Source organism: Cuculus canorus, chromosome 7 (assembly GCF_017976375.1).
Source record: "Cuculus canorus isolate bCucCan1 chromosome 7, bCucCan1.pri, whole genome shotgun sequence".
In the NCBI taxonomy this organism is placed as follows: domain Eukaryota; kingdom Metazoa; phylum Chordata; class Aves; order Cuculiformes; family Cuculidae; genus Cuculus; species Cuculus canorus.
In genome coordinates, this window is record NC_071407.1 from 22,037,327 (window position 1) to 22,059,601 (window position 22,275).

A 22,275-nucleotide genomic window follows, 5' to 3' on the forward strand; every position below is an offset into this window, starting at 1 on the left:
TATCCCAAGTGTGGTAAAAGCTTAGTCCTGAATCACACACAGAAACTCTGTTTAGCATCCCTAGGCCTCACAGCAGTTCTACAGCTAAACTTTCTTCTGTGAAATGAAGTGGTTTATAGCATCAGTACCCTGTTTCTGCGGCATGCCAGAGTGACTGGGTCTCCTGTGCAGGTCAGGCAGTAACAAAGGCAGTGCTCCCATGCTGCTGGGCCATATGCCGACATTGGGAAGAACATTCACCTAACTGCTCATTTCTTAAGAGAAAAACCTATGAGCAGTCTTAATTTTAAGGTCATTCTTGATACGGCTTGGTTATCAGGCTCTTGTGGCTTAGACCAACACAATTTGTATTGGCCTTCTGATGTGTCATAGCAAATGACCAGCAAAAAGTACTTGTTTTGCATTTGTACAGTCTCGCTCTATTTTGTATAATAGATCTTCAGAGGTGGTGAGCTTACTGTCTTGATTCAAGAAAAAGTAGTTAGATGTTTTAACTTTCCATCTGAAATAGTGACATTCACCATTGCTTGTCTTATGTTATTAAGTAATTGTGAACTTATTTGTTCAGTTTATTTATCAGATTACGTGGCTGTCACCTTGAAAACTGCATAATACAGACAGGATTTTAAGGATGTTTCATTTTTTTTCCTGGATTCACATGCCGTGTGTTTTATTCATTTAAACTACAAGATGAGAATTTAAATACACACTCCTTTAGATTTGGAGCTGCTAATGTAGGTAATCAGGTATGCTTTGCTAACTGGGTATACCATGTTTATTAAAGTTTAACGTGCCATTAAATAATATGACCAAAGAAACATTAGGTATCTTTAGATAAAGGAATTAAAATACCAATTGACGTGTTTGTAGATACACAAAATTACAAAACCAACCATATGATTTGGCCAGTACACACTCAAATTGATTGGAAGGTTAAATGTCAATTAAATGAAAGAAAAAATATTGCCAAACTGCAGCATGATGGTTTGTACGCCTTTGCATGAGAAGCAGTTGACAGAGACCTGTTGTTTTGGGGTTTTATTCCTCCCCCTCTCAGCTTCTTGCTATCATTTGAGATTTCAATTGCTTGACATGGAATTGGTAGATAATTAGTAGTGTGGATAACTGTGAAAAGCACATGTAGTAATTTAGTTCTTGGTTCTGTCTAATTGTCTGCCCATCGGTAGTTTGCTGGGGTGAGTAGCTCATTATTCAAACATTTTTAATGGAAAGTACTGTAGAAATAAAAATGCTCTTTTAGTAACATGGTTGAAAATGAAAGCCTTTTAAACAAGTCCTTATTTGACAAATCTCTTCTCAAAGCCACTGCTCACATACTGTAAGGAGACGGGGGTTGTGAGGGGCAGAGGAGGGGTTGGCAGACAGCGTTCATTTTCTCTGTATCTGATATAAAAATGTTGTAAAAGGTGCTGAAGGTGAATACAATGGAGTATGTTGAAATACATCTCACTGGCAAGCTTCCTTTGTTAGAGGTAACCATCTATAGTTAATAAGCTTTAAGGGCAAATCTATGCTGTTAATTAGGGTTGACCTTGAGGTCGTTTTTAACCTCAAACAGTCAAACAGATTTTAGTGTTACCATTTTAACTTGCCTGCTGGAGTCTTTCCTCCCGAGTCTGATGTCTTCTGAGGCTAATCATCCTGCTGGATAACCCAGTCATTCTGAAGCGTGCTCAGAACATAAAGGCTTGATGCAGTGTTCGTGCACAGGCTTCTTCCCGCAGCCGCCACACCTTGCTTGTCCTGGCTCCCTTCCCTGCGACACCTCTCCTCCCTTCTCTGCCGCCTCTGACTAGGGGAGAGGGCTGGTGCTTAGCAGTGGTGTCCTCGGAGCAGAGATGCAAAAAGTAACCAGGGAAAGGAAGAGTGTCTTCTAGATCTCTGTCCAAGTCTCAGCCCTGAAGTTAGATCTGAAATATGGAGGTACATATTGCTGTTAAAGATTTATATATTTTGATGTTCAAACCTAATAGTATACTCCTGGATGTTACTGGAGGATGCCATGTTTTCCTTTCAGTGTGGCTTGAAGGATTCAAAAGCTTCTCTGGAGACAACTGGCTTTTCTGTGATCAGATTTTCTCCCATACTTATCGATTTATTTTTAAGAGTGCTTCACCAATCAAGATGTGTTTTGTCACGTGGAAACTTAAAACGTAGCACTGGTGTTTGGGTCAGCTTAATGTTGAAATGGACACCAGATCTCCTCAGTCTCCTCACGTGATTTTACGTTCTGTTTCTGACTTCTGTAAGGTGCAGTAACTCTCTGAATGTCTTCATTTATGTAGCTTCTCTCCAAGATTTTATCAATCTAACAGCTCATTGCAATCAGATTGATGCTTCAGATAATGTTTTCTTTTTTCAGTTACTTACTCCACTTGCGACTTTCAGCTGAAGAATTCAAGTTGGTGTCACACTTTGTTTTGTAACTTGGACAAAATCTAGATCAATGTTCCCAGTGTGCAGCATGCATAACAGCTGACGTATCTGAATTTCATGTTTTTGAAGAACATGATGTCATCTAGTTCTAAGCTTCATGTCTTTTGAAAACAAGCAAAACAATTTATAGTTTAACTTTTTTCTTCTCCACCTTCTCTTTTTTTGTTTTAACAGATTTGAAGAACTTGTGAAGAAGTTCAAAGTAGAATATCATGCTGGTGGCTCTACTCAGAATTCCGTTAAAGTGGCCCAGGTTTGTTCTCTTACAAAAAAAATATTGAAAATTTGAAGTGTTGCATTTGAATCAACTCACTGCTCTGTGCTCTGTGTTTGTGATGAGCACTGATCAGATCAGCTGAGAATTGTGCTTGTGGTTTTGATATGATTTATTTTGAAGTTGTGTTCTTTATTCTTTTTGCCCACTTTCTGTTAAGGTTATATTTACAACAGCAACGTAGATAAGAGAGGGAGGGAGAGGCATAAGAGACGGAGGGGCTTAAGAAAGCTTGAGCCAGGCTTTTGTCAGGTGTACAGAGGAGGGATAAGAGGCAAGGACAAGTTCCCTTCCTGCAGTCAGGGATCTTCCAGTGAGGAGAAGTCATAATAAAAATGGAGAAATGGGGAAGCTGTCGAAGCACTATGCTTAGAGATTTTTGTAACTTACCAATTAAGTTCTGGGCAACTAGATGGGAATTTGAGGCTGGCCTTGCCTTGAGCGCTGTGTTGGGCTGGAGACATGCAAAAGGCCTTTCTAGAATCATAGAATCATTAAGGTTGGAAAAGACCTCCAAGATCGTCCAGTCCAACTGTCAGCCCACCCCTATCACGCACTGTTCTGTGATTCTAACCACACTTCTTGTGTAAGAACTTGACAGTTTGTCCATAAAAGATTGAAATGTAAAACTCTTTTTTTTTACAAGGGTATTTTTCTGGCTATGTGTATGATGATGAGTTTGGTTTCAGGTATATTAACTTTTCTATAACTAAAGTATGCCTTTTGTCACAGTGCTCTTAAGCACCTACGTGTGCATGTTTTTAGATTGTGATAGATGCTCAAATCCTATAAATAATAATACACAAACTGTATTTATAACCTTTTTGTTAATGATCCTGGCTTATTAACTTCCAGACTTCCTATGTAGTTAAAACATGCTGCCAGAGAGCATTAAACGCACATTTGGAGGAAATTAAGTTATAATTTAACAAAGGTTGCCCCTGCCAATAAATAGGAAAAATTCATTATAGTAATAATTGCTGATCCATTGTACTAAATAGTTGCTGCTTCTTAACTAAGGTTTTCATTTTCTGAAACCCCAAATGTCTTGAAAAAATCTGTGATAAAAATATTTCACAACAGATAGTAATCCAAGTTGCATGTATTTTATGGTATAGCATTACAATTCCAAAATGTTTTAGGTTTTGCATACAGGCAGCTTTCAGAGCTTTTGGGCTTTTTACGATGTGCTCAAGCCAATTTTTGGCTTCTGATACTATAAACTCCCCTCTTATTGGGAGAGCTTAAGTTATTGGATTCATTCTGTGCCAGTATGACTGTTGCTTGACCCATGGGGATCGTGTAGGGGTGGACTGCTGTTGAGATCTTCCATGACAGCTGAGTTTAACTGGAGTTTAACTTTTTGGAGAGAGTTCTGTAACTATTTTTTATTCCAGAGGCATGAAATTCTGCTTCCCTTCCCACGTCTTTGAGGAAGTTTAGAAGTAAATGCATATGGTAGAATTGGAGTTTGTACACTGTGAAGTGATTGAAAAGCCCAGGATTTTATTTCCTTCTCCCCTTGAGGTGACCTCTGTGACATCAGCTAATTTGTTAGTAAATTCTGCCTTGTATTTAACTACTTCTTAATCTGTCAGCCTAGGCGTTGTTCAGTAATTAGGCTGCGAAGTACACAGAACCTTTATACAGTCACTGAAAGAGATGACATCTAAATCAGTGAAATGCAGGGGGTTCCATGGCAGTGTTCCTTTCTTCCACTGGTTGGGTTTTGTCAGTGAACTTTTCCCTCTACCTTGGCTCTGAGTTGAGAGCCTCATCCAGCTCCAACTGCCATCTGGAATTGTCTCCAGAAGGGTTGTCATCGCCTAGTTTTGGTTTCAAATAAGACTGAAACTACAAACAGTTTTGTGTGAAGGAAACAACATCACTAAAAGACTTTAAAGAGAGGGATGGGAGGATGAAAGAGAGAGAAAAGAGAATTCCAGAGATCTTGACAGAAAGAGGCTGTTATTCTGTAAGATTTAGCAGAAGAAAAAATGCGAGGATAGGAATGTATAGTTTAAATGTAAACCAAATATTAAATTAATAGAATTATTGGAATAAAAAATAATTAAGCAACAACTCATAAATAGGGTCATGGTGTTGTTCGTTTCAAGTTGTCTGCTGCTTTAAGGATCAGCGAGGCGACACTGTTGAAATAAAAATACCCAGAGGCGAAATGGGTGGGGAAACTTCGTGTGTGATGGGTTTAAAAAGGAAAAATGAAATGTCATCTGCTTGCTAACATGGTGTACGGTGATCATCACTTCTCTTGGACATGCTCACGTATTTTGGATATTTCTTTAGTGTCTGCTAAGGTACTGAGATCTCCTCCAGGATGACTGTGTCTCTGCTCCTGGAAAGGATAAGGCAGCTTCTTTAAAAAGAGAGAGAGAGAGGAAAAAAAAAAAGAAAAAGGCTTAGAAATGCTGTATTTCTTGTGTGTGAGAAATCTGAGATGGTAATCACAGAAATAGGCAACGTGAAGAAGCTCTGAATTAAGAAGAAAACTGGGAAGAAAATGAAGCTTAAATCGTGGGGCTTGGAACTAAAATTTAGAGCAGCATCAACTCTAATGGAAATGAAGATTTTAGAAGTCTACAAAGAATTAACTGGAATTGCAGGCAAGCTGTGAAGAGCAGAATTAGATTGGTTTTTCCTAGCATGTTAACAGAAAGGAAAGATCTGAAGTGCAGCCTTGAAGGAAGAATTTGGTAGGTAAGGCTCTAAAGGAAATCTTGGTGCGTGTTTCGGTATTGCCTTGCAGCCGAGCAGAATTGGAGTGTGTGGCTCGCAGAGTGCAGGTGGTTGGAGAGCGCTGAGAGAATGAAAATGCTGAATGCTGACTGCCCAAAGTGGAGGTTATGTGTCCAGAGTATCTCAGTGGAGCTGGAAAAAAGAACAAGGTCTGGAAGTAGCAGAGTCAAAACCCGCATTAGAAGGAAAACTGTAAAGAAGAGGAAGGAGGAAATGCAAAATTACTCTGTTGTAGAAGAAATAGGGAATACTGCTGGTTTAAACAGATAAGAGGATGGAAAGTAAATGAGAAGGAGGCAGAAACTTGGAAATGTCACACTTTTACTTTTTGAAGGTGTATCATATAAGGGGTTTTGTAAGTACAATAAAGTTTGTTAAAAACACCTGATAGTGGTGGAAGGGAATACCAAGAGCAATGTAAAAGTTAAGAGCAGTCCTGAAGCCAGGGAGACAGGATATTCTTGTCCCAGTTCTCTGAAATATTGAAGTTGTTTGGACATGTGTGAATCTTGAAAAGAGTGGGGAAGTCAATATTGATTTGGTTTGACCCAGCTGATGTTATGAAGGGGAGGAAGTGGTTTATGTGTTCCAGAAATGACAGAAACAGGTAGAAAAATAATGGGAATGATAAAATAAATGATCTTACGGTTTAGTCATTCCTTAATGAGCTTAAATGAACAGCAAATTTTGTCTTGGAAATGCTAGTTCATATTGGGAGAGAATAGAGACAGAAAAGCGTGTGAGGGAAAAGACGAAACTGTTGGAGAGGATCAGAAATAAGTCATCTGGAAAAACAGGATAAATACCTCAGTATTGCTTTGAATCTGCATCCTTCACGGCCCTATCCCTGTTTTTTCCTCACCAATCTGCTTTTTCTTGGCCACTCTCCTCTTTCTTGAAAGAGGAAAGATGGGGAACTAGAACAGATTGAGTTCTTCTGAGTCCTTGTGGGAAAGTCTTCTTGAAATAAATACTTTTTCATTTCAGACTTTGGTACTGAATGGAAAAATAGATACAGCTCAAGGGAAGAGGAATAGCAATGGAGTTTTTTCCTGAGAACAGTGCAGTACCGAAGACAGTCGGGATCCACTTTTATCAGTAGGTGTGCAGGTGACGTCCTTCCAGGAGGACTGTTGGTACTGTTACAGTTACAGTAACAGTTGGTACTGTTACAGTTACAGTTGGTTACTGTTACTGTTACCCCAACTGGTTGGGGTTGGTTTTTTTCCCCTTAACCTATCACTAGGAAGTGTTAATAACTTCAGACTTTGGATGGAGCTGTTATTAATCAGGTGTCAATCACTGAAAATGTCTGATAGTACTTTGGAAAACAAGGATTAGATATCATTAACTGGATTGCAATTGTTTAATTCTTGGAATAGAACCCAAAGTTTAACTTTCCCATTTAGTGATCCTGGCATTGGGATTACCCTTTGTACTACCTTTTAGTTCTGCTTTGTGTTTGAAGTTGAAGTTATCATGCTGAAGAACAGGGAAGAGAGTGGAGAGATCCAATTGAAACTGCAGTGTGCTGCTCTGACCTTTACTTGTCTCATTAAATTTTGGCTTTATCGCTAATATGATATGTGACATCTTGCTTTAATCTGAGCTCTTGCAATCCCTCCACATGATTGGATCCATTATATTAAATCTATAAAATATGCATCCATGTAACTGCATGCAGTTCATAAATAATGCATTGGTTTAGAGTTCTGCCAACAAACTCAGTTCAGATTTGTGTAGACAATATTTTACTACTTCTCAGCTTCCCTCTGTAATTTTAATTAAAACTGTGCCTGTTGAGCAACAGGCATTGATCTGGATGGAAAGGAAATACCTGAATCTTTTCATAGGGCTCATGACTTTCAAGTATCTAAAACAGATAGTGTGCAGACAGGGCAGGTATTGCTGACCAGGCTGTATGTGCCTGATTTTCATCAGTGTTTGCTTTGACTTGGGAGTACTGAATTTAGAACTGCAAGAAATAGTCTTTGAAGTTTTATCTTTCTAGCTCGAATGCTGGATTGCAAGTCTTAACTCAATAGAATTTTATAACTTACATTTTAAACAACACAACCTTGGCACCAAACAACATGTTTTCATTCTTTTTTTTTTCTGGAAACACATATAAAGAATGCCTCATTCTTTGTCCTCAGAATGGGCACTCTTGGTTTAGGCTTCATTTCTTAATGACTTACTTCCACCCTTAACAGTTCTGCTGTTGCTGTGGATCCAACTTAGCAGTTTGAGTGAGCTGCATTCTATCATTTATTCATCCTCAGAATTGTGAAATTCTAATTACAGAAGTTTTATTACCAGTGATGCCATGTGAACTTGGAAGAACAGAGCTTGACACATTTCAAGTTGAATTTGTAGGACTGGCAGATAAGGGAAAAACATAAATTATGATTCTCGGGAAGCTTTCATACAGATACTCCTGGGACTTCACAATCATGTTTTTATAAAGCACACCTCAGGAAATTGTAATGACTCCCCGTTTTTTCCGCACTACCTCTCGCGATCTAATCGTAATCATTGGCTTCTCTGTGGTTGTGCAACTTACTTGCAGAAAGCCTACACACTGTTGTTAGATGCTTTAAAGAAGCTTCCTTTTAGACTAGATTGTGTGTTTATTTCCTCTTCATAATGTGTTGACTTTCAAATGAGAGATAACATTAAGAGAGAATAATTTGATTCTAAATTATATTTAGCATTTGTGTCTCACTGTCTTCTGTATGTCAGGGAAGTGTGACACTTTCCCAGGATCAGCCTATATTACAAGGGCTTGAACTTCACCCCAATTTTTATTCTTCAGTGGTGATTAATTTGAACTTTTAATCTAAAGTGATTGTGGTTTTAGTATTGTAACAAACAGACAAGTTTAATTTTGAAAGATGAACAGATCCATGCTCGTTTCTAACAAGCAATGTGTGCTGAAGGCTTGGATGTCTCTTACATTTTTACTATTGGTTATGTGAGTAATTAACCCAACCCTGGCTTTATATTAAACATCTGTGTCTGCAGGGCCACGTCATGCTTATTCCAAAAACAGTCTGTAAAATTACAAATCTATCTAGGAAAAATACTTGCAGGCGGAGCTGCATTTTTGAAAGAATATAAGCTGTAATCTTATAAACATACAGCAAACTCACTGCAACTGGCTTTGTGCTTTTCAAATGAGATTTATGCATGTTTAAGTACTATCCTTGATTAAACATTACCGATAGTGTGTAATCTACAAAGCCCACCACATATCAGCTCCTCAGTGTTCTGTCATTTAGTGATTTCCTCCTTACTCTGCTATCATTCTGTATAAATGGGCAAATAACTGTAATGAATTTAATCTGTTCCTCACTGGTGAAAGTTTCTGCATTACTTCTGTACACTGGATTAGATTGGGGCATAACAGGAAGGAAGGTTTCGCTGGGAAGTGGGCCTCAAATCATGTTGCATCTGGATAACTAGGAGAAAAGTGGTGGCAAAGTTGTCAGGGAGGTCCCTCCAAGCACATGCGCTCAGTTTTTTGATGTTGATGCAACTTTGCGGTGCCTGTCATTGTTTTGTGGAGTCCATCATGCCATCAACTAGCAGTCTTCTCTGCTCGTTCTTTGCTTCAATTCACCTATGCCACAACTGCCTTTCTCCAAAACCTGTTGCTGTAATGGTGCTCCCAGAAAGTGCAAGTCCCCTAAATTTCCTCTTACTTGTGAGACAGAGAACATTTAGCTCTGTGTCTTTCTCTTGGCCAAAAGGATATATAGGTCATTGTTCTCCAGGAGTGGTAGGCTCTGTGCTTTCTGAACCATTTTGGTCAGAATCTGAAATTCCTCCTTAGTTTTGGCCTTCTGCTCAATATTTCTCAAGTAGCCTCATTACACCCCCTACTCAGAAGGGCTCAGTGGCCCCAGCAAACATCTGTTTCCAATATTTCCAATAGTTCAGTCCAACTTTCAAGAAAAAGTATGAAAAAGCTCTCTAAACCACTTTGTCTGGTATGGTTTAATAACCTTAGGGGTATAGCCTCTCCTTCTCTGCCAGAAAGCAACCCCAAGGTTTGTTTTCTCCCGTGCCAGCTCCCATGTGTTTCTGCCGTGCCTGTGTTGTCCTACAGGTGCATGTACCTGCTTCTCAAACCTGTTCAACATAAAAGAAGGTGAAACAGAGAAAGAGTTAGACTTAGAGCTTTTTTTTTTTTTCTCTTATTTATACTTTGCTGAAGTTTATACGCTGCTAGCCAGGAAAGTGGCTCTCCAAAGCATCCACCCCCAGTGCTGTGGCCAGTCTTCGGGAGTGAGGCTTGGTTGTGGCGAAGAAATAACAAAATATGCCTCAGTGCTAACAAAACCAGTCATTTAAGTTTGTTTCTCTGGAAATACAGCAGTGGCTCTTCTTGCTACTGCAAAGATGATGTCCTGTTGATAGTGTCACAGAGCAGTGATGTCACTTTCCCAAACAGGTTATTCTCAAGGCTCACTGGTACAGGCATCGGAGCAATTCTGTAATGTGTGGGAGCTGCCCAGTCTGTTTTGAAAGCCTAGGAGATTTCCAGAACTTCTACTCCACTGCACCCAAGACCAATTTCAAATTCTTATTTAGATCTGCAGAATTAAAAAAAAACAACAAAACCACTTTATCATTATGGTAAACTGAAAAATTCTAAGCAGATTCGCCTGGGTTACTAAACTGGGTACTTAGTACAGGCTGGGATTTATCCTGAAGAAATACACAGCTGGAAGTATAGGTTTTAATGCTTTTAAGCTGGCAGAGCGGAGATTTAGACTAGATCTCAGGAAGAAATGTTTTTCTGTGAGAGCGAGGAAGCAGTGGCCCAGGTGGCCCAGAGAAGTCGTTGCTGCCCCATCCCTGGAAGCGTTCAAGGCCAGGTTGGATGGGGCTTGGAGCAGACTCGTCTGGTGGGAGGTGTTCCTGCCCATGGCAGGGGGTGGAACTGCATGGGCTTTGAGGTCCCTTCCATTTAGAGGACCATTTAGTTGTGTCAGAAATAACAATGAGACCAGTGCTTGCTGGTTCCTTCTTCTCCCCTGTTGCATTGTGTCTGTGTTTGGTGAAAACTACTGCTCCTGAGAGCGTGGAGGGGCAGTGTGGACTTGATAAGGACACATTCTGGTCTCTTTGCTTTCTAAATCAGCCCATGTAATCTCTTGGCCTGAATTTGTAGGTTGTAGTGTATGATATGGAACAGTTAATGACTGCTTTAGTAGTTAAGTCAAATATTTAAACTTTATTCCAATGCAGTGGATTTGTCTGAAGTTCTAGGGGTAGCTGCGAGGAGGAGATAACCAGATGCTATGCACTAGAAACGTTTAGTGCCAACCTTCAGTGGTGGTGACTTCAGCTGGCTTAGTACTGCGTTGAAGCACAGGTTATATATGTATATATGTACTTACAGGCAGAATTACTGCTTTTAGTTATGGTCAGGCTTTAATTTGCAGGAAGGAAGTATGTTTACAAGTGTTGGGATGAAGAGAGCAGCAGTCTGCTCCTTTGCTTTCACAAATAGTGATGGAATAGGAGGAAGACGTATGCAAAAATGATAACCCACTATTATGCCTTTACGTTTATTTGCTTCAACTCTTTTTATCACGTTGATTTGAATTGCAGACTTTTATGATCTTTTTTCACTCCTCCGTTTCCAGGAATGTTGATGCCTTTTTGGTAACTATGATAATGCCCATTTCGTTTCTTGCTTTCTGTGGAGTGAAATAACTACAGATTTTAAGAGTAAAGCAAGATGAACACAGTAGAATTCAGACAAGACTGTGAAAGACAACTGAGGGGAAAATAAAGATTTATTTTTTAATTTATTTACTTATTATAGTACATTTAGAAATATTTAGCACTACGGTTGGGCTAGGAGATAAAAACAGTAGTTCCTGGGCAGTGGAGTGTCTTTAGCAGAATGCTGTTAGGCAGGTGTATTTTACCTCCTTTGTCTTTGACCTTTTTTTAGTCTCATTCTATACCTGTTACATGTGAACCTATCAATTTCTGATCAAGTTGATGCTGGGAGGGAAAGCAGTAGATGAGAAAAGTGCACTTTTACTATGGAAATAATCTCTCTTTCAAACACTTCCAGTAACTTCTTAGAGAGAAATAAAAAGATTTCTGGTTGGGATTGGGCCACAGCACTGCAAATGTCTCAGAAATGTACCTGGGCTTGGCATTCTTCTTAAATTAAGGAGGCACAGCTTCATCCACTGACATAATTTGTGGTACCAGAGCATGATTATTTAATCACAGTAGCAGCTTGTACTTGCCTGTACTCATGGGTTGAGGTTTCTTAGGTAATGGATCAAAAAGCAGTTGCAGGTTTTTATTCAGATCTTTTGCTCTCTTCACTTTCAAAACTGTTGGTGTTTCTTTAATCTCAGTCTTGTGCATGACAAAATCATTTAGAAATCTATTAAACCTTTAGTTGAAAAGCAGTAATGTTTTGGAGATGATATGGCTGAGCTTTGTTTGAAGTGATGCTGTTGAATTTGCAGCAAGTCAGTGTCTGCAGAAACTTTTACATTTCTCATAGTACCAATATAATGAAAAAGGAGAAACACTTTTCAGGCTGCAAGAAATTTGATTATGTTAATACTTTAAGTGTCTGTTTTTATCTGAATAAATAAGAAATGATTGGTTTACAAATGTGTGTTGTAAGAATGAATGAGTTGTTATGCACCTGCTATTGTCTTCCTCGTTCCTGTGCATTTCAGAAAGTATCACTTCATTCTTCACAAAAATGGTGTTTTGAGATTGTACCGCAGATAAAAATCCTTAAACTGTAACCTCCCATGCCAAAATACAAGCTGCCCTGAACAAACATTGCTTTAATGTCACTACTCCAGTCTTTCACAAAGTAGGTAATGAGTCTCAGTCAGCAGATATTGCAATCCTGCCAGTAACAAACAGAACTGAACGTGAGGAATGACAAAGCAAGGTTTTTCGTTCTGAGGGCTTTAAGGATTGTTTCTCAAAAAAGAGTTGAGCACAGGATAGATGATGTTTAAATATCTCTTTCTGAAAATGAACTGAGACATACAATTTTAAATATCATCTCCTAATAGCTCAAATATTGCTCAAATCAGTAAAAGTTGTGTTACAACTGTTTTGCATTCTTTATATCAAAAGCAGTGTCTAAATAGGTGCTGTTCACTGGGTTTGAAGTGATATGTGCCATTGAAAAGATTTAAATAACTAATGAATCCCTTGATAATAATCTTTTCATGTTTTGTAAGAGTATGCAAAATGAAGCCTGATAAAAAGGAGAGGCTTTTGTATTGGAATCTCTCATCTCATCATGCTTTTTGGAACTTGCCTGCTACAAGAAGTATTTTGAATCAAAAATAGTGTTTATGGATGCTTGAAAGTCCTCAGAAAAAATGACATGGAAGTTAAGAGAAATAATATCCCATTGGTAGTTCCCATTTCATGCATACTAACTCAAAACTGCAGTATCTAACTATGCTACAGGGGATTATTAAAATTATACAGTGATTTTCTAGATGAAACTTGAAATTATCTGCTAGCTTTCTTACTCTAATGTAGTGCTTAAAACTGTGTACAGTGTAACAGAAGTTAAAATTGCAGATAGTTTCCAGCTTTTAAAATAATTCCCATTTGTTTGCAATTTCCATTGCAATTAGAAAAGGCCATAACGATTTTCAGTTGTGTTTAAGATATAGCAGAAGAGATCTGATTTCCACAAGTGCTGGGTATCAGCATCTCGGCAGTGTTTTAAATTCTAGCCAGAAGCATCGCATAATTGATATTTATATTATCGGGTGCAGCAGCATTCTCAGTGCTGTCATTTTGCTTGTAATTTTCTCTTTGCTTGTAAAATTGTCTTATTTATTATTTGCACTTTACTCTTAATCAGTTTTGCTAATGTAGTAAAAACGTTGAAAAGTTATGATATGATTAGCAATTTTCCACTATATTAATCTGGCATCACATTATGCTGTGTGGTGACAATGATGATTTCTAACGTGGTAATGAGAGAGAGTTATTAACGTGTCCGAATATTTAATAGTTTCTTAATTGCAGGGTGGAAAAATACTTTTAAGTTACCGTAACCAGCTGTAGTTGCAGCAAGAATTGCAAAACAGCGGGGTCTGGGCCATAACAAAGTAAAGATAGACTTCAGATGGAGCACTGTTTCCACCACCTCGAAGCTGGTGTGGTTTATGTTTGTTTTCATAGTTATCATGTAGTTATCCATAGGATATTTTTTCCCTATATTAAACTTAGTATTGACAAATAGAGGCAGACTTGCAGATTCAATACATGTTTGCCAGTGTGCACTAAATGGGTATGCAGGACATTTTTTGATGAGGATGATGAAAAGTCTGTGGGATCCAGCTCGGAAAATGGTTACCAGTCATGAAACATTCCTGGCCATGAGAGAGGATACTGAAGTAACCCTGTTATGAACTAAGAACTTCACCTTAGCAGGCGCACAGCCTCTGCTTCAATGATTAACAGCCAGTGGAAAACAGGTAAATATATACAGTAAATGATTTATCAAATTCAGTGTCTCTAGTGGACACTTAGATTCAGTAAATCATTTAAGAAGTATTGGAAGTGCTTCAAAAATTGGAAGCTAGAAGCCTAAACGGAGCTTCTGGCCTTCTCTGTGTGTATTAGCATGCATGGAGGGGACTGGTTTTCGTGTATTCCTGTGTCCCTGTGTGAATAAAAATGTTACAAATAACTTCTTTGAAGTGCTTGTCAATTAGTCTGTGCAAACCATGAGGAGTTTGCCTTGGTTTTATCTAAAACATTGAAAGTGTTACAAAAATATATTTCCCATTTCATTTTAACTGTTTTAAAGTTAACTTGAAAAATTGGCCAGAAAGGGAAAATAATTACAGTGGGGGGAAACAAGTCTGTTTTCAGATCTAAAAATATTGTAACCATAGATAAGATAATAATACAATGTGTACTGGTAGGCATGTTGACAGAAGGTCTTACTACAACAGCAGCGTGCTTCAGAGGGAAAAAGACACTACAGAGGTAGGAAACATATTGCCTTCTGGGTAGTAAATCATCAATAATCGAGATAGGACAGTGGAATTCAGCATTAGCCCAAAGCTGAATGTGACATGACTTCTAGAAATGAAATTTGCTGAGAAATCTCTCCAATATGGTCGTTTTGGTATTGGAACAGGAGCAAAGTCATAGTATCAAATACTTTAAAAAAAAAAAAAAGTATAATTTCTGTATTTCTAGCATTTCCTTGTAGCATCTAAGTGAAAATTGTTTAAATCTGAAGCTTTGCATTTATTGCCAGTATTAATCAAGTATCATATAGATAAAGGTATGACCAATATATTTATGGAAGACAATAATGTAATCCGTATACTAATCAGAAAATAGGTGTTTGAATCTCAAGAAGCAAATCCAGTTGTCAAGACATTAAAATGCTCTGCAGTGATTTATTTTTTAAAATGATTTGCTTTCAGTGGAATGTAGATACGTATGATTTGTGTAGGTACTTTAAAGGGTTTTTTATATTTAGAGAGTTTTTCTTGAATTGCAATGGATATGCTGCACTTCTTATATTCAAAAAGTTATAAGGTGAGATCCTTGTGGTAAGGAACATCCCAGTTTGAAGCCCTGGGATTACTGGATTGGTTTTGGAGCTGTCCTTACAGGAGGCATGGTTCCAAGTCCATTTATAAATGGACTTTATGAATACCTATTGTTGCATTCTTCACTATCTCCAGAGCTTCCCTGAAACAGGCCCTTAGCCTTGCAAGAGTTCTGTGCATGGTGCAACTGGAAAAAGTGGTGGAGTTGATCCATAGTTTGCAGGAGGCTGTTGAGGTTCCAGCTTTTCTCCACTCTCCTGGGCTCTCATTAAAGTTGTCTTACTTCTATTTGCGTCATCTCACAGTGTAATATTAAAGAACTGATATGAAGTTTCTTCCGTTGTGTGTTCACAGGTTTAAGAACAATCATTGCTTTCTAGCACTGATATATTTAGTTTTCATGCTAAAATGACTACTGCCTTTATTTTTGCCATTCTGATTGGAATATTATTTTCTGCAATATCTTAGGTTAAAAAAGATGGGTGAATTATTTCTGCTTTCATAGGTGTGAATTGTCCAGCAGGAGATGTGTGGAGTTCTCCTTGTCCCCTTCTCAAATCAACGGTTTTGTTTATAGGGGGGTGTTAATGACATATTAAAGAAATTTCTGCTAGACGTTCCACCAGAGTGGCTTGCATTTTATGGCCCAATAAAAACAGTGAGGCTTCTATTGGGATTCTTACAAGTGAGGATTTTGCATACCATAACTGTCACTTGGAGCTGGGATTTATCGACATGCGGGCAGTCCTGTAATAAGGGAAGGATGAGCTTTCACTAATTTTGCATCTGCTACAATTAGAGAGATTTAGATTCATTTTACATGTTGTAAACCAGATTCTGTAAATGAAGCTGAAATGCGTAGCCTGCTTTTATTACATGTGTAACTAGCAGAAGGAGATGACATTTCCGATGCACTTTGCTCTCAGCATAGATATCGTTCTTGGAGGTTGATGTCAATGCATTGCTCTGTCTCACTGATTTCTCCTAGCAGAGGTGTTCAGTTCTGTTCAGTTGTTCTGTGTAGAACTCAGTGAAAAGTTGCTAAACATTTCAAGTTTTCTTGTCAAAAAGTAAGTTCTTCTTACGGTCCTTCTCTTCTATCCTACAGCGTTTTGGGGTTTCTTTAGGGGTGATCATGGACGGGAACAAGCAGGCCATTTGCTCCCTCAAAGTCGTCTTCCTAGTCTGGTAACCGTTTAAGTAATCTTTGACTTCATCCCTTCTTATGTAGTTTATTGTGAACTCTGTGATCATCCTCTCTGTTCTTTGTGCTCCAATGCACCCAGAATAGATGCTGGGGTAGGCAGGAGCTTGAAATTACCAAAGCTATGAAAGGTATCTGATGTGATTTTTCTCAGCTGCAGCATCTGCATCAGTGTTCCTGGCTTGGCTATTAGAGAGCCCATTACCTCATTCACTTGGCACTTAATTTTGGTGATTTTATGATGCTGCCAGTGTCAAAGGGATGTCCCCAGCTGTCCTGCTACGGGCCACTGTTCAGTGATCTCACGTAGCACCATTCTGTGAGTTGGTCTGCGAGCTGTCTCAGGCCCTTTGAGACAACTATACTAGATCTGTCTTGACAAAGACTTTTTCCGTTTCCTACTTCATGTCATTTTTTTCTAACGGTTTCTCTTCTGGTTTCTGTGTGTTGCATTTGTGTTGTACTCGACCCAGCTGGTGGCCATTTGTCATCTCATGGCTATCGATCTCCCTGTCTCTTTCAGGCAGCTCTCAGTCTGTTCCCCACAGCCAGATGCTGAACCAAATGCAGGCTGTAGCATCGTTCATTTGCCCCGAGGTGAACAATAATGCTGTGCTCTGAGCAGTGAGCCACATCAGTTGCAGCGTTCTTCTCTTTTCTACAAGTGTTCTGTATTAATAAAAGGAATATCAAACCTGATAGTTCTAATAGTCAATTGCCACCTTTCAAATTACAGGTGTGTAATCCTTCCTTTGAACAAGCGCATACAGCCATCGGAATGATCGCAGCGGGTGAATTACAGCTTCTGCAGGAAATCAGGCAGGGAGTATGCGAGTCTCTGTTGTTTCTTTGCAGATTCATCTCTGCAATAACAATGCTGCTGCTCATTTTCACAAACCTTAATTGTCACTCAGAGTATCCCATTTGAGTTCAATTATCTGCTCTTAAGGGGAAGGAACCCTGTTAATGTTTATCTGTAAGGCACAGTGTTCATTTATAGCACTCTGTAAGTAGGGATCAATTTTCTTTTATGCTACGCGTTCAGATTTGTACTAAATCCATTGTAGCAGGCAGTAATTTTTCAACACCAATCTTTCTCAGTGTGTGGTGTTGGTAATTCAGTAAAAACCTGTGACAGTGGCGCAGTTTTTACATTTTATCAATTTTGTTTCTTAAGGAATGTTTTAAAAAGCAGTAAAATTACAGATTACTTGAAAGCATGTCAGGGTAAGTCTTAGTTCTTCTGTGTTTCCAAAACCAATGTTTTTCAAGTCCCAATTAATAAAAAAAATTATCTGTTCATGCATGCAGGAAAACAGTCTAATTTTCTCTCTTCTAGGAGGGTCATATTACAGATCAAAGTGATTAAGTGCATGATATTGAATGTCTTCAGTTAGGTTTTAAGTACTTTTGTCTTAAGCATTAGAAGTGCAGAGAGTGGATGATAAGTAGCTTATCCGTATACTCAAAGCACAGAAGAAGTGGAAGTGAGCCTGGGATCATACGTCTCTCTTAGCTTTGCACTGAACATTAAAATGTGAGGAGTAGAGAGCCCACAGGGCTGTTAAAAGAGAGGCTGGGCATCTAACATTGTGCATTTGCCGGAGCAGGAACTGACTCTGGAGATGCTGAAGAAGAAATGTTTTTTTGCACATTACTTCTGCTTGTAGTTACCTGATGTCACAGAACATCAGAAGCTGGTGAAGGGTCTGAAGAAACAAGTCTTACGAGGGGCAGCTGAGGGAACTGGGGCTGTTTAGCTTGGAAAACAGAAGGCTGAAGGGAGGCCTTATTGCTCTTTACAACTACCTAAAAGCAGATTGTAGAGAGGTGGGTGTTTGTCTCTTCTTCCAAGTTATAGGTGATAGGACAAGAGGGAATGGCCTTAAGCGGCATCAGGGGAAGTTTAGATTAGATGTTAGGAAAATTTCTTCACAGAAATGTTTCTCAAGCACTGGCAGAGGCTGCCCAGGAAGGTGATTGAGTCACCATCCCTAGAGGTGTTAAAAAGCGGGTAGATGAGCTGCTTGGGGACATGATTTAGTAGTGGACAGGTACGGTTGGAGTTGATGATCTCGAAGGTATTGTGCAAACTAATGATTCTATGATTATTAAAAAGCAGTTTTATTTGATTTGCTGATTTCAATTATTTGCCTAATTCAAAAGGAATTCAAATTCACACTAGATAATAGCCCAATTGACTTGGGAACTTTTTTGAGTGGATTTGTGGTTTATAGGAAGAATATTGACCACCCATTTTGGAGATATGATGATTATTGTAATTTAAATATTAAGACTACATGGCATACCCCAGCAATCATCATACTGGACATGCGTGCTAGGTTGCACGTAAGGCATGTGGAGGAAGAGCCCTTAGGAGCCCTGGAGACACACATTTCCACACAGTGGGTTCCTGACAGACAGGCGGCCTGCATTCCCCAGCTTTTCTCTTGGGCTTTCCAGATTCTGGATGCAGTACCAGTTGTGCCTGTCGGGGCTTTTCATTTGTTTGGTAGGTCTCGTAAGCATCCACACCAATGTACAAGGGAGTTTCTGCCATTTAACACTTCCTATGTCTTCATTTTTGACTGTTACTTTCTGAGCTATTTGGGACTCTGTAGATCAAGGAAACATCTGAAGTTGCTTTTGGAATTCTAGATGTATTTTGGGTAGAAAGTGATCTTACATACCCCTATGACACTGCTCTTTAACAGTAAAGCTGGAAGAACCTGAATCTACTTAAAGGAAAATCAAGTTTTCTGGTATCGTTCATGTAAATCTTCCATCCTGCTGGCAAAAGGGAGATTGATACAGCCAATTCCAGCTGTGCCAGGGAATAGCACTGGTTATATCACATCTGGGAACAGGAGCTTCTCGTGTTCTCTTCTGGTGAACTGCTCTCACGGAAGCACTCCGAGCCCCTGAACACCTTACCTTCACTGCAGGCCTGAGATGTTTTCTTTCCAGTCAATATCAACAGAAGCTGGAGTTCTCTAGCACGGCTGAATGTGAAGCCAGTACATTTAATGCTGAACTTCAGTGATTTAGGCATGTGGACTGGGAAATTTTCATGAGCCTTTATTCACATGCTGACAGAAACTATTTCTAGTGAATAAAAACATTCTTAAAAGTCAAGTTGCTTCCTCCTTTTAAGGACTGAAAATGTGGCTACAAAGCATTGTTACAGAGGTGAAAGATTGTTCGACACATGAACTGACAGCTCCTAAATGTTGGTTGTCAGGAAAAAAAAATGTTCCTGGTGTTATCAGTTCCAGTGAAATATAGTTGTCCTGTGGCTTCTTAGCAGTTAAATATAGCTCTTTCTCCCCAAGGTCCTTTTTTTCCTGACTTGCAGTGGGTTTTGGCTTATGTCTGTTATAGATTTGCCTTTCTGACATAGTTCCATGCAGGATGTTATCAAATGAAATATTTGGCAGAAGTACTGCTCTGATTTAGCAAGAAGAAATAACACATCATCTGTACCTAGAGTATCCATTTATTCTTCTTGGAAATGTGCATTAGGGGAGATTCTTCCACATTTTTTGAAGTGTTTTATCAGTTTTAAATTCACGTACAATAACCACGAAGGTGCCACAGCAGGCATGTCAGAAAACACTTGGTTACTTGTAGTTTATAGATAGATGGAACAGAGTCCATAAATGTCATTAGGATTGGGAAGGAGGATTTTTTTTGTGTAGTATTTTCGTTTTACAAGATTGGGGGATGCTAAAGACTTGCTAGGAGGGCACTGTGATAAAGCAGTAATGTTGAAATCTTGCTTAATATTTCCCCTTCCTGAAGTAGGGTGACTTCTCAAAGCCAACAAAGAGCACATGTTGAATAACAGCGTAGGTCACATTTTTTAAGTCATGTAAGAAAATCCTGCCATTTCAAAATGATGACAGTGCAGTTCTGTGTGTTGTGTGGCCAACTGCTGTTCACCAGCCAGCACTGGCAGTTGGAAACTGGCAGAGGAGAAGCGTGGTAATTCCATGGGCTTTTCGACTGCCCTCGCGGTAAAAAAGTGTTTTCTTTGTGCTTATGTGAAATTCTGTGTATTTCAGTTTGTGCCCATTGTCTGCTCATTTCCTTATTGTGTTCAGCAAGGAGTAAAGGTGTTTCACATTGCCTTTGAATATCAATTATCATTTTATCAATTTTTATGTTAGTAAACATACTTGGTGCAAACACTTAAGCAGTATAAACATACATAGCTTGTTATTACTCTTCTGTCTGTCCCAATCAAGAGCTAATTAAGCACATTGGGATGATGGCACTTTTATGGGTAACAGATCCCTCGGCTCTTGCTTCCTCACAGGAAGGTATTGAGAATTAAGTACATGAAATAAATATTTTTTTTTTGCCCTGGGAATTTTCATTTGTTTATTCATTTACTTAAATATTTATGATATTCTGCTTCTGTTTATATTGTACATCAGAGAAAAACACTGCACACAGTATTTCCGAAGGCTCGTTTGCTTTGTAAATTCCACAGAGAAAGATTTCAAGAAGCGTTATTTGGTGAACTTTAGGACAGTGTGTTCAACTAGTGTTTTCAGATCTTTAAAGTACTGTTTTTAAGTATAAAACTCTAATTTTAAAATCATTATTTTTGTGTGAACAGTTTTTAGTATTTACCTGCCAAGCCAAACTCTGTATTATTTTGAGAGTGGTAACTTTATATTGTTTGTTCTTAAGTTCTCCCAGTCTTTTAAAACAGTTATACCCAACTATTTAACCTCTTTGGTAACCCAAATGGATTTAAGGTGACTTTTTACATCAGTCTTTCAGTTTTATAGTGACCCTTGCTGTCATCATAATAATGAATCTGAGATCAAACGTTTGGCAACAACACTCAGGTATTCTGAAACAAGGATATTTTCTAAAAAATCACTTTATTGTAACAGTTCAGAAATCACTACTTGAAATCTTTTAAATATTGAAGGTATAAGCAAAGATACAGAGAGGCAGAATCGTCTCCCTCAACCTGCTTGCTGGCTGTGCTACTTTTGACGCAGCAAGAAGTGTGGCCAGCAGGTCGAAGGAGGTAATTCTGCCCCTCTGTTCTGCTCGTGTGAGCCCCAACCTGGAGTTTTGTGTCCAGTTCTGGAATCCTGAACATAAGAAGGATATGTAACTGTTGGAACAGGTCCAAAGGAGGGCTACAAAGATGATCAAAGGGCTGGAGCACCTCTGCTATGAGGACAGGCTGAGAGAGTTGGGGTTGTTCAGCCTGGAGAAGAGAATGCTCTGAGTAGACCCTAGAGCAGCTTTCTAGTACCTGAAGGGGCTACAAAAAGACAGCGGAGGGACTGTTTACAAAGGCTTGTAGTGATAGGATGGGGGGCAATGTCTATGAATTGGAGAGGGGAAGATTTAGACTGGACATTAGGAGGAAATTGTTCACGATGAGAGTGGTGAGGCACTGGCACAGGTTGCCCAGGGAAGCTGTGAATGCCCCATCCCTGGAGGTGCTCAAGGCCAGGTTGGATGGGGCCTTGAGCAGCCTGGTGTAGTGGGAGGTGTCCCTGCCCACGGCAGGGGGATTGGAATTACATGATCTTTAAGGTCCCTTCCAACTCAGCCATTCTATGATTCTATGGGATATAATAATGATTAGCATAGTGAGTAACAATGTCAGTTATGAATACTGATCAGCCTGTAGTTCCATTTCACGCTGCGTAGAGTAGAATAATTACTGGACCAATAGTAAAAGTTAAAACCTCCAAGTTTTATTGGCTTTTTATGCAACTTAGGGTCTTTTGGGGGATAGTCAAATCTGCAAGTAGCTCTTCAATATGAATTTCCACGCTTTTTCAGTGGAGAGTCAACTGAAATTTGTGATATAGCCGGTCCTTACTAATGTAGAATGGATTATTTAAAACTGGATTCTTCTGCTGTCATAGTATCAAAAAAGCTACTCTTCAGTAAAATGTTCAGCACCAAAACAGTGGACATTCCCGTTATTTAACAATGCTTTC

At 39.0% G+C, this 22,275-nt stretch overlaps 1 protein-coding gene across 2 annotated transcripts in view; it reads left to right on the forward strand.

Moving 5' to 3' along the window:
- Nucleotides 1-22,275, forward strand: part of ADK (adenosine kinase) — a 239,114-nt gene that overhangs the window by 69,134 nt on the left and 147,705 nt on the right. For both annotated transcript variants that reach the window (XM_054071726.1, XM_054071725.1), the window contains exon 4: nt 2,632-2,710. In XM_054071726.1, coding sequence (XP_053927701.1) covers nt 2,632-2,710 — 79 coding nt within the window. The remainder of the gene's footprint in view (nt 1-2,631; nt 2,711-22,275) is intronic.